This window comes from Entelurus aequoreus, linkage group LG10 (genome assembly GCF_033978785.1).
Source record: "Entelurus aequoreus isolate RoL-2023_Sb linkage group LG10, RoL_Eaeq_v1.1, whole genome shotgun sequence".
NCBI classification, from domain to species: Eukaryota; Metazoa; Chordata; class Actinopteri; order Syngnathiformes; family Syngnathidae; genus Entelurus; species Entelurus aequoreus.
In genome coordinates this window covers 517320-531388 of record NC_084740.1, presented here as the reverse complement: position 1 = coordinate 531388, position 14069 = coordinate 517320, and the positions used below count along the sequence as shown (strand labels likewise).

Here is a 14069-nt window from a genome sequence, read left to right as displayed (position 1 = left end):
ATTAATGGTCCAATCAGAAGCGAGCTTTTTCCGTACGTCATATGGCGCTGCCCAGTCTGCTTGCGTAACAACTTTCTGCCGTAACTGCTAACATGGAAATGCTGGTCAATATTATGCTTCAGGGATTTTTTTTATATATACATAAATGTAGATTTCTTATAGTAAAACCGACATTTTCACATTGGCTTAATGTTTTCAATGTATCAATTAAATCCTGGAAAATTGTTAAAAGTACAAACCCCCTTAAATTTATATCTTTATTGCAGAAATTTAAAGTGTTTTAGATTAGCCGTTTTTTGTCTTTTTGTATTTTGTATCTTATCCTATGTTTTTATTATTATTGATTTAATTGTATGTATGTTTTTATATTCAATTTGTATTTGCTTTCATTCTGTTTTGTTAAAGACAATAATTGCTCAACCTGGCGGATGTTGAAAAATGTTATGTTGAAAGTGCCTTGTTTTTTGTGTACATTCTGAATATATGTTTGTATGTACAATTGTTCAATAAAATCTGCCGTACGTGCAACTACAATTTTACGACTTTGCTGAAATATGTTGATATGTTGCGTCAATTATGTTATTGTACTGTCTAAAACATTTGTTTTTTGCATGGATTACTCCTATATGTCTATATATATATATATATATATATATATATATATATATATATATATATATATATATATATATATATATATATATATATATATATATATATATATATATATCATTTTTTGTTGTATTTAAAAAAAAAATACTACCTGTTTGTTATATTATTTTATTTCTGATTATTATTATCATTAATTTATTATGAATATTATTATTATTTATTTTTTCGTTATTTAATTTATTTATCTGTAAATATTATTATTTTGTTTTCTTACTGTTTCTTTGTTTTGGGGGGTGGCATCTTTGGGATATAAATGATAAATGGGTTATACTTGTATAGCGCTTTTCTACCTTCAAGGTACTCAAAGCACTTTGACAGTATTTCCACATTTACCCATTCACACACACATTCACACACTGATGGCGGGAGCTGCCATGCAAGGCGCTAACCAGCAGCCATCAGAGGCAACGGGTGAAGTGTCTTGCCCAAGGACACAACGGACGTGACTAGGAAGGTAGAAGGTGGGAATTGAACCCCAGTAACCAGCAACACTCCGATTGCTGGCACAGCCACTCTACCAACTTTGCCACGCCGTCCCTAAACAAAAACATATTTGGACATTTAGGGCAGACAACAGATATATGATGTATGAGAAATTTAAAGTGATTTAGATTAGCCTTTTTGTATTTTGTATCTTATCCTATGTTTTTATCATTATTCATTTAATTGTATGTATTTTTTTTATATTCAATTTGTATTTGCTTTTATTCTGTTTTGTTAAAGACAATAATTGCTCAACCTGGCGGATGTTGAAAAATGTTATGTTGAAAGTGCCTTGTTTTTTTTGTGTACATTCTGAATATATGTTTGTATGTACAATTGTTCAATAAAAAAAAAATTATTAAAAAAAAAATCTGCCATACATGCGACTACAATTTTACGACTTTGCTGGAATATGTTGATGAAATGTTGGGTCAATTATGTCACGCCCCATAAGCCTGATTTTAATTTCTAAAAATAGTGATTGTACTGTCTAAAAAATGTTTTTTGAATGGATTACTCCTATATGTCTATATACATATATTTGTTGTTGTTGTATTTATATTTACTATCTGTTTATGTTATATTATTTTATTTCTGAATATTATTATTACTATTAATTTATTATTTATATATATATATTTTTTTTCTTTATTTAATTGATTTATCTGTAAATATTATTATTTAGTTTTCTTGCTGTTTCTTTCTTTTGGGGGGGGTGTGGCATCGTTTGGGATATAAACAAAAACATATTTGGACATTTAGGGCAGACAACAGATATATGATGTATGTAAATATGATGTAATGGATAGGAATGGCTGATGCTGGATGTCAATACAAATTAAATGAAAAAGCAAATATATATATGGTTGATATTGGTGACACTCCTATACATACATAGCACCATACACATTATATTTATATTTAGACACACATCTCTATAAATGTACATCATGCAGGATATCTCTGCCATGAGGTAACTGATTCCAAAATACCACATCAATGGTCACATACGATGTATCCTTTAATGAGGGGGCGTTTCCGTTTTAAGGAAAGGAGGGGGCCGGAAATGATGACGTGTACCGGCCTACCACGTGACCCGGTCCACATTTTGCCGGAAAATTGCGCAACACTTCAACCGCCCAAACTCCATTGAAAATGTGGGATATGAATCATATCCCTGACAGCAACTTTATCATATCATTTGATAAAGTTGCTGTCAGTTTGGAATTTGGACAGGGAATCAATATATCAATATATATCGAAGAATAACAGGGTTCGTGATATTACATTGGTGCATGGTGTAATGGCGTACAAAGTGCCTTTTATGCTATTTGATGTTTGATCTACTCTCGCCAAAGTAAGTTCCTGAATGTGCGTACTACTTCAAACAATAGGCGTAATTTACGCAATATATATTCTCATTTAGCTATAGCCACCAGAAATGAAGAGGGAAAATAGAAGTGTTTAAAACTAAAAATAAGATGAATATCCCCTGTTCTGTACATCATTGTCCAAGTTACATTCTATTTTTTAAGACTCTTTAAGACCATGTGTCATTCTCCAAGGTGACAAAAACACATTATCCTGCCATATCATATATTAGTACCATGATGGTAAAATTTAACACACAATATATTAAAAAAACATATTGTATTTATACATGTGTTAATATAACGAGCAGAGCATTTGGTCCAACATTTATTGTGATTCATCATAAGTCATTTCCAAGAGCCATAACAGACGCAAAAACTCAATGGCTCACACATACAGCTGTGTGTAATAATATATTTGACCAGCAGGTGGTGTCTTGTGCCAACGAATGCGAATTCTCGAACTTATTAAGTGATTCAATGCCTCGTGCGGCTTCATTTGACGATCACTATACAGGGTGTACAGCGCATTCGGGACAAGCGGTAGAAAAACGGATGGATGGATGTACAACACCATGCTAAGCAAAGTTAGCTATGTACAGTATTGTAGCGGCAGGCTACGGGGTGTTAGCCAATGACTTTGGCTGGGGGGCGGGACTTCCGGGGAGAGATAGGGAAGTGACATTCGAGTATTGCCGGGAAAGGAGGGAGACACATTGGAGTTGTAGTGTGGTTGAATTGCATCTTGTACAATAAAGACAAGACAAACAAATTAGTATGAGCCTACATGTCTGGATTATTACAGTACATACATAGGTAACGCCGCGTAGCATGGTGATGGCTAACTCGTTGAAACATATTTATACAACGAGAGCTTATCTCAGCTGCATTCGGGCGGAAGGCGGGGCATGAGGTGGCGACTTGTTACAATTTTATTAGATTAATATAATAACATTTGAATCACATTGTATCTATAAAACAATAGTTTTATACTACTTAACAACTGGGTTACAGATGGATACACGTTTTTTTTAAAGCTTTAAAGTTCTCGACTGTTGTAATGTAATGTGCCATTTTTGATCAGGCAGCACCATGACCACCATAGACATCTTATAAGTAGACGCAGCATCGAGCGCTACTGCCTACTGGCGCTGACGAGACGCGGGGCCGCCATCTTGGAGTGGTGATCCGCTCCACTCAGTGCAATTCATTTGGCAGGAGCAATGAACTGTCAGCGCATTTAATTAATTTTACCTCACTGAATACCACTGATTTTCACGCGGTTTTTTTTGTCATACGTGTAGCGACGATAAAGGACATATGTTTTGGCGTGTTTTATTATTCATAGTTTGGTTAACAGTAATAGAATATTCTTATATTCTATAAGTGACCAGACGTCCGAGATCAAAACTGGGAATATAATCCCAGAGAAGGGGGAACAAATGGTCAGCTATTTCTAAATTCAACAAACAATATGATTAGGTTATATATACATGCGTATACCGTATATCCTACATAAACAATGTATGAATATATTAGATATCTATATATCTTTGGGACCATTAGATTGTATCTCTGTTGCTGCAGCAGCAGAGAGTTTATTCTGTCTTGACACTTTGTATTGATATTTTGTATTACATTCTTCCCTTAAATGATCATGTTTACAGTGATTGTTTTATATGTATTTTTTACGTTTGTCGCTTTGGATCAAAGCGTCTGCCAAATACTTAAACATAAACATATGTAAACACCTGAAAGTCTTTATATCAGCTAAAACCACCAATCTGTTTCACTGGATTCAGAATAAAACCAAATTCTGTCTTACCCAACAATGTTAGTATTTGAATATTGTTACTTGAAGACTTATTCCTGGTTACAATTATACTGTCAAGAAAGTATTGTCTTATACTTTGCCTAAAATGAGAATGCATCATAATCAGTACTATTGAAGATATTTGCTCCTTCTCAACTCTGTGGTAATATTCTTTTCACAAAATACAACCAATAGTATATGTTAATGTTAAATCTTACTTGTGAAAAGTAATCCCCCGATTCCTATTTTCAACAGTCCACTCATTTGAGCAGGAGAACGCTGAACACCAGCCCAGCATATTTGTTTTCTACCTGTCAACTGTCAGTTTAGGCTGCTCGCCGGCTCCTCATCACCACTTGAAGATGGTGACCGAATTTCTCGCGTCACAGCAGCCAATGCTGCGTCTACTTATAAGATATCTATAGGCACAGTTGTTGATACACGCTGGACCGCATATTTTTGATAGGTATTGTTGTAGCTATCACATTCATCTGCCACGTTTTGTTTAAATGCCCTGAACCGACTGTGTTTAGTTTACATGATACAACTTTACCAATAGATGGAACATTGCAACTCTATTTATCCGGATTTACCACTGCAAACGGCAGCAGACAATTTCGCATCATGTGTGATGAAATAAATCTACGTTCTTCTTCATGTGAGCTTCTAGAAGTGTGTGGAACAATTTCCCTTGTGGATCAATAAAGTTTGTCTAAGTCTAAGATATTTTAGGTTTGCACTCAGAACATTTAGGATACAAAGAATTACATACTTGTTAAATATAATACATTAATAATCTTATATAAAGCATTTAACAAATTATTGCCACCTGATCTACAACATTTTTTTATAAGACGAGTGCAGGCTCATAATTTGAGAGGCTTTGGATATTTCTTATTGCCGAGAGCTCAAACCACTCACAAACGTTTTTGTGTGTCTGTATGCGGAGTAAAACTATGGAACAAACAGGACTTACAACACAAGCAATGCCAAACTATTAATCGATTTAAACTATTATACAAACATGGGGTCTGGTTCAAATATAGAGATGAGGGTCTTTAATTTGACCTGCTGCTGTACTCTGTCTCAAAGTGTTAATATGTGCTCAATGTTTCCTTACCATTATTGCTATGTTGTCTATTACCATTGTTGGTATATTAATTATTCCTACATTGTTGATACAAATTATTGTTACAATGTAATAATTATTGTTACCTGTGGTAATGCCACTATGATACAACATCTGTATTATAATCCTTGAACAAAGTAAGAGTGAAACTCATGTGAATAATCACTTAATGGAGAACTGGGGGTGGGATTAAATACACCAGGGGTCACCAACGCGGTGCCCGCAAGGACCAGATGAGTAGCCCGCGGGCCTGTTCTAAAAATAGCTCAAATAGCAGCACTTACCAGTGAGCTGCCTCTATTTTTTAAATTGTATTTATTTACTAGCAAGCTGGTCTAAGAGAGACAAAACTCAAATAGAATTTGAAAATCCAAGAAAATATTTTAAAGACTTGGTCTTCACTTGTTTAAATAAATTCATAAATTGTTTTACTTTGCTTCTTATAACTTTCAGAAAGACAATTTTAGAGAAAAAATACAACCTTAAAAATGATTTTAGGATTTTTAAACACATATACCTTTTTACCTTTGAAATTCCTTCCTCTTCTTTCCTGACAATTTAAATCAATGTTCAAGTAATTTATTTTTTTTATTGTAAAGAATAATAAATACATTTTAATTTAATTCTTCATTTTAGCTTCTGTTTTTTCGAGGAAGAATATTTGTGAAATATTTCTTCAAACTTATTATGATTAAAATTCCAAAAAATTATTCTGGCAAATCTAGAAAATCTGTAGAATCACATTTAAATCTTATTTCAAAGTCTTTTGAATTTCTTTTAAAATTTTTGTTCTGGAAAATCTAGATGAAATAATGATTTGTCTTTGTTAGAAATATAGCTTGGTCCAATTTGTTATATATTCTAACAAAGTGCAGATTGGATTTTAACCTATTTAAAACATGTCATCAAAATTCTAAAATTAATCTAAATCAGGAAAAATGACTAATGATGTTCCATAAATTATTTTTTTAATTTTTTCAAAAAGATTCGAATTAGCTAGTTTTTCTCTTCTTTTTTTGGTTGAATTTTGAATTTTAAAGAGTCGAAATTGAAGATAAACTATGTTTCAAAATTTAATTGTCATTTTTTTCATGTTTTCTCCTCTTTTAAACTGTTCAATTAAATGTAAATATCATTAATTATTAATAATAACATAGAGTTAAAGGTAAATTGAGCAAATTGGCTATTTCTGGCAATTTATTTAAGTGTGTATCAAACTGGTAGCCCTTCGCATTAATTAGTACCCAAGAAGTAGCTCTTGGTTTCAAAAAGGTTGGTGACCCCTGAAATACACTATCTTCTTCCCACTCCCTTTCAGGCAAAACTGGACAATAATGCACTATATTAATTTATATTATTATGTTTTGCCAACTTGTACTTCTTTGTCATTGCCTGAAATAAATAAACAAATGAAAAAAAAAGAAAAAAAAATACTTTAAAAAAAAGGACTGTAAAAGAATATAGAGTGGAGTTCCATCTTGGTCTACACTCCATATCAGAAGGTGGCGGTAATGCACACCAGAAGGTTGCTTGCAAACCACCATTAAATAAAGTAGAAGAAAAAGAGGAGGAAAAAGGAGAATATGGTCGCTCAGTAAACCCGACAGTGGCGGTAATTATAATCAAGTGAAAACACTCAACATGTTGAACGAGTTGGTGAAGAAGCGACTCGCGGCGGCAGCTGACGAAATATGCGGGCTGTTTGAAAGAACGATAGCGTCGTACGCCGAGGAACTTTCTCGAACAAGAAAGGAAAATGAACGACGACGACAGCAACTGGAAGAGATCTGCAAGACACACATTGTGATACACGTTGAAGGTGTGTTTACTGATCATTTCCATTATTTATATTCTTTGCGCTGGCGAAAATGTGCTAACGTATGCGTTTATATTGCAGTATTAATCCGCACATCAGTACGGGTGTGAATATTACAACAAACATTAAAACCTTAATTTCACACGTTTTTTTGACAGCACACGTGTAACACAAACGTTTGAGGCAAGTTTGTAAAATGATAATAATGTTTTTTTTTTTTTTTAATTTTATAAACCTTTTATAAATTGCAACATTTACAAACAATTGAGAAATAATAATAATCAAAATAAGTACAAAAACAGTACAAAACAGCGCCAGGGGGTTGTAAACTCAATAAGGTAACTAAAATAGGATGCAATATATATACACATATACACACACACATTATATATATATATATATATATATATATATATATATATATATATATATATATATATATATATATATATATATATATATATATATATATATATATTAGGGCTGCAACTAACGATTCATATGATAATCAATTAATCTGTCGATTACTACTTCGATTAATCAATTAATAATCGGATAAAAGAGACAAACTACATTTCTATCCTATCCAGTATTTTATTGAAAAAAAAACAGCATACTGGCACCATACTTATTTTGATTGTTTCTCAGCTGTTTGTAAATGTTGCAGTTTATAAATAAAGGTTTATTAAAAAAAAACAAACAAAAAAAAAACATACATATTTTTTTAAATTAAAAAACAAACAAAAAAAGAACCTCTGCGCATGTGCATAGCATAGATCCAACGAATCGATGACTAAATTAATCGGCAACTATTTTAATAATCGATTTTAATCTATTAGTTGTTGCAGCCCTAATATATATATATATGTATGTGTATATATATATATATATATATATATATATATATATATATATATATATATATATATATATATATATATATATATATATATATATATATATATATATACACTACTGTTCAAAAGTTTGGGGTCACCCAAACAATTTTGTGGAATAGCCTTCATTTCTAAGAACAAGAATAGATTGTCGAGTTTCAGATGAAAGTTCTCTTTTTCTGGCCATTTTGAGTGTTTAATTGACCCCACAAATGTGATGCTCCAGAAACTCAATCTGCTCAAAGGAAGGTCAGTTTTGTAGCTTCTGTAACGAGCTAAACTGTTTTCAGATGTGTGAACATGATTGCACAAGGGTTTTCTAATCATCAACATAAAGCAAACACATTGTACCATTAGAACACTGGAGTGATAGTTGCTGGAAATGGGCCTCTATACACCTATGTAGATATTGCACCAAAAACCAGATATTTGCAGCTAGAATAGTCATTTACCACATTAGCAATGTATAGAGTGTATTTCTTTCCAGTTAAGACTAGTTTAAAGTTATCTTCATTGAAAAGTACAGTGCTTTTCCTTCAAAAATAAGGACATTTCAATGTGACCCCAAACTTTTGAACGGTAGTGTATATATATATATATGTATATATATATATATATATATATATATATATATATATATATATATATATATATATATATATATATATATATATATATGTATACCATATTTTTCAGACTATAAGTCGCAGTTTTTTTCATAGTTTGGACTTATACTCAGGAGCGACTTATGTGTAAAATTATTAACACATTACCGTAAAATATCAAATAATATTATTTAGCTCATTCACGTAAGAGACTAGACGTATAAGATTTCATCGGATTTAGCGATTAGGAGTGACAGATTGTTTGGTAAACGTATAGCATGTTCTATATGTTATAGTTATTTGAATGACTCTTACCATAATATGTTACGTTAACATACCAGGCACGTTCTCAGTTGGTTATTTATGCGTCATATAACGTACACTTATTCAGCCTGTTGTTCACTATTCTTTATTTATTTTAAATTGCCTTTTAAATGTCTATTCTTGGTGTTGGGTTTAAAAAAAACAGTAAAATAATGTTAAAAAAGATTCTGTAACACACAGGGAGCCAATGCAGTGATTTTAAAACTGGTGTAATATGGACCCCTTCCTTCTGGTCCTCGTCAGCACATGAGCGTATGAGTTTTGGAGTAATTGAAGTGGTTTTGTACCTTTTTTAGGAAGACCAGAAAGCAGGGCATTACTTTAGCTAAGAACACACTTGTTTGCCCCCAAACACTTAAGCACACTCATATGCTGGGTTGCACTAAGTTACTATCAAATGACAATCCAGTAGATCAGGGGTTGGCAATTGAGTTGGGTCTTGAGACAAATACTTCCCAAAACATCACATGACAGGCCAGAAGGAAATGTTCTGTTGGTTGTCTTGCAGACCTCCAGCAGCTGATTGGTCGTCAAGATGAACTTCCCCTTCTGCCCCAGCAGGGGCGCTCCACTTTGAAGCAGGAGGATCCACAGCCCACCTTCGTTAAAGAGGAGGAGGAACTCTGGATCACTCAGGATGGAGAGCGTCTTCTAGTGCCAGAGGAGGAGGAGGATGATTTTGACAAGTCGCCACTGACTAGTATTTCTGTTAAGACTGAAAACCATGAAGACAAGCCACCCGAGTCCTCACAGCGTCATCACAGTCCAAGTGAAGAGAACAAAGGAGCGGAGCCTTCAAGCAGCAGCTCTCCACAACACATCACAACAGAAGATGATGAAGACCACTGTGGAGGATCACATCTATCAAATAGCGATGGCACGACATCATACTCTCCTAAAGACGGGGACGCCGCCAAAGAACCTTTGAGCAGCGATGCAGACTGTAAAGGTGATATGAGAACTCAAACTGACAACAAACACTCTGAAAAGCAGATGGGTAAAAACCAGGGGGTTTTAGGGAACGTTCACCGGAGAACACACACAAGAAAAAAGCCCTTCAGTTGTTCAGTTTGTGGTAAAAGATTAACGGATAGATCAGCGGTGGCGTCACACATGACAACGCACACCGGAGAAAAACCTTTTAGTTGTTCGGTATGTGGTAAAAAAATCTCCCATAAGTCAACTATGGTAACACACATGAGAATACACACAGGAGAAACACCTTATAGTTGTTCGGTGTGCTGGAAAAGCTTTTACAAAAAGTCATCTGTAATAAGACACATGAGAACGCACACGGGCGAAAAGCCTTTTAGTTGTTCATGGTGCGGCGAAAGATTCTCTGTAAAGTCAAATATGGTACAACACCTGAGAACGCACACAGGAGAAAAACCTTTTAGTTGTTCTATTTGTGGTATAAGATTCTCGCAAAAGTCAAATATGATAAGACACATGGCGAGAGCACACAAAACCTTATAATTGTTCTATATGTGGTGAAATATTCTCTTCATAGCCACAAATTGTACTGCTGGGTTGCTAGTATATATGATCGTATATATCTGTATCATGAATCAATTTAAGTGGAAAAACTTATTCGGGTGTTACCATTTAGTGGTCAATTGTACGGAATATGTACTTCACTGTGCAACCTACTAATAAAAGTCTCAATCAATCAATCAACCATGTGACTTAGAAGCCTTTCCCCTAACTTAAGGTTCCTAAATATGGCTATTGTTCATTTAACCCTTAGCAACGCACATGTGAGCGTGTTTCAAAAGTGTATAAGTATTAGTAAACTTTGCATACAGTTGCAATTCTAAGACATTAAATGGCAGTAGTGTATAGGCTACGGTGTGTTGCGTAGTCACGGAGTAGTCGTCGCCATGAAGCTGAATCGAGGCTTCTGTTGCTCCCTACAAAGTATTTATACTGTAAGTAGGGCTGGGCGGTATTGCGGTGTTAAAGTTTATACTGGTATATTTTAGAAAGCGGTATTTGAGACAATACCGCCATGCCGGTATATTTTGGTGTGCCTTTGTTACGGCCGTTAGCGGTCCGGTGCGTCACGCCCAGCAGACACCGTAGCGGAGGAAAGATCCGGCAGGTGGCAAGGGCCTACTGTTATGGTCATTTATTTTGAACGTTTTAAAGATTTTTTTTATTTTTTTTACGAATTATTAATAACCACAAATAAGTGAAATAGTTAAAATCTAAAATTAATAGTGTGACTACCTGTAATGTATTTTGTGGACTGGATTACCATGAATGAGATTCTGTAAAGTAATTATACAAATAATTTATAGGTTTGATTTTCTGACATTTATGATGTTCTTGGTTGGTCACTTTATCAATAATTTTCCAATGTTTACTTCAAAGTTTATCCTTCGTTTGTTTAAATAGGTGAATAAAAACAATGTGACTTTTTTCAGTGTTGCATCTTTCTTAACATCAATAATCCCAAATTTTACAAAATGTATAAACTTTAGTTTTATTCTTTAAATATGATTAAATTGGGTTTCCAACCTGTGGCTCAAAAAGTTTTCATGCACTTCTACTTAACAGTTTTATTCTATTTACAATATGTTTATATGGCATTATTACTCATCAGTTCTCATGTGACATATTGAGCATGTAAAATATATATTATGACCCGAAATTATGAGGCACATATTTGTCACTATTCACAACCGTCTGTTGGTGTACTTATCGGTCAAATTATGGTAAATATTTCGGGACAATTAAGATGGAAAAAGCCAAAACTAAATCACAGTTCCATGTCTGGCAAAACTCTAAACGCTGATCAAATTCCCAATAATGTTTTTAAATAATCAATCAGTCCCATTGGTTTTGTTGTTTCCATTGATTAGTTTGGTGATCCGTAGTGGTTAATATGTGTCTTTATTACCAAAGCTTTCTTTTTGGACACTCAATTTATGTAACTAAATTGTTTGCGTTTGAATTTTGTCAACTGATTTTTTATCTTTTATTTATTTATTTATTAATTTTTTTACAGCAAATTATGCTGACAATTTTATTGAATAAATTGTGTGAGCAAAATGTATTGACGTTGATTTATGTTTTCATCACAACTGAACAGGCTGCTTGGAATGGTTTGCACCAAAGAAACCCAAATTCAGAAGCTAGTATTTCTTGTATTTAAGGAGTATCTACGCCATTGTATTGTGTCGTTAGATTTTTTTTTAAATAAATGTCCTCAAAACTAGACACTTTGTTCCTTTTTTTAAAGAGACATGTTCGTATCTCTGCTTTCTTCTTCAACAGTCTTCAATACCGCCACAAGATGGCAGCAGAAACAAGTTCTACGGCAAAATGACTTGAACGGTTAGTACCGCCCCCACCTCTTCGTTCGACTCAGTCCGAATTACTGTAAACGATATTGTGTGTTTCTTACATTCACTCATTTATGGACAAGGTTATGCTATTACTGTCACTTTGATAGTAAATTACACCTCATTGTATACAAATATACATTTTATTTTGAAATGGAATTCTTGCTCGAATAAAGAACAAGCATACATATGATTATATGCAGGGGTCCCCTCAGAAATGGTACCTAATGTAAAAACTAAAAATCACACTTTTCTAGCAGATTTATTTTTTGAATATTTAGCTCACTTCTCTCACATTTGCAGGGGCGCCGCTAGGAATTTTGGGCCCCATGAAAAGAATATTTACCGGGCCCCCAACACAGCGGGGGGGTATTGTTACCAGGACATGGAAAATAAAACATGTGTGATTATATGTTAGTTAATAACTTAGTGTCATTATTTTTCCTGTATTATAATTTCATCATCATTAGGGGCCTCTCTGGGCCCCCCTCCATCATGGGCCCCTAGAATCCGTCTCCTTTACCCCCCCTTTTCGGCGCCCCTGCACATTTGTATTTGTTTTCTAACATTTAGGTCACTTTTTGCACATTTTTCTCATTTGAGGTAGAAATTAAATGGTGAATGAAACTGCTAAATCTAAATGATCAAATCTAAATGTTAGTATAAATGTAAAAGATGATAAATCTAAATGACAAATGTAAATGTTAAATATTCCACGACATAGTGAATTTGCAAACAGCTAAAATGGTACACAAAGCAAACTGCAATCTGCTACCCAAGAATATACAACAATTCTTCTCAACAAAAGAGGAGAAATATAACCTTAGAGGAAAATGTAATTTAAAACATTTGTATGCACGTACAACACTTAAGACCTTCAGTATATCAGTATGTGGAATTAAATGATGGAATGGATTAAGCAAAGAAATCAAACAATGTACTAATATGATCCACTTCAAGAAACTATTCAAACTTAAAGTGTTTACAAAGTACAAAGAAGAAGAACCATGATAAAAATTCTGAATTTATCTCATCCATCCATTCATTTTGTAGATAAACTTACTTATCTCACCATATGAAACTTACTTAACTAATTACTTATTTATTTTTATTGTTATTACTTATGGAGTATATTGTGAATAAATTGAGAACAGGAAGTGAATAAAGTTTTAGAAAGTAAAGGAAAAGGGGTTGGATTAAATAAGCTCTGCTTCTTGCTACTCCTTTTCGAACATGTTGAATAGAGAAAACTGGAAATTGTGATGTATCATGTTGTATCCATGCATGTGTGATGCATCATGTTGTATGCATGCATGTTCCAAATAAACTCAAACTCAACTCAACTAAATATGAATGACAAATCTAAATATGAATGTTAAATATAAACACAAATGTCAAATATGAATGTTAAATCTACATCTTAATGTTAAAAGGTGCTGTTTGCAACTTCCTCACAGTAACATTTTTCAAAACAAAAAATATAAACAAGAACCATACTGGCTAGCTTATGTTACCATAAGTAGTTTAACACAATTCCGCAAGTATAAATATAAACAATACACAATGCGTTTGGGCCCGTAAATATAAACGTTAAATATAAATAGCAATGCTGTC

General features: G+C 33.5%; 1 protein-coding gene across 1 annotated transcript; it reads left to right on the top strand.

The window, feature by feature from the left end:
- The first annotated feature begins 7026 nt into the window (after positions 1–7026).
- Positions 7027–12031, top strand: LOC133659253 (zinc finger and SCAN domain-containing protein 2-like). The gene is made up of 2 exons (XM_062061984.1): positions 7027–7286; positions 9617–12031. The coding sequence occupies exons 1-2, from the start codon at positions 7109–7111 to the stop codon at positions 10582–10584; spliced, it is 1146 nt and encodes a 381-aa protein (XP_061917968.1). The 5' UTR covers positions 7027–7108; the 3' UTR covers positions 10585–12031.
- The last annotated feature ends 2038 nt before the right edge of the window (positions 12032–14069 follow it).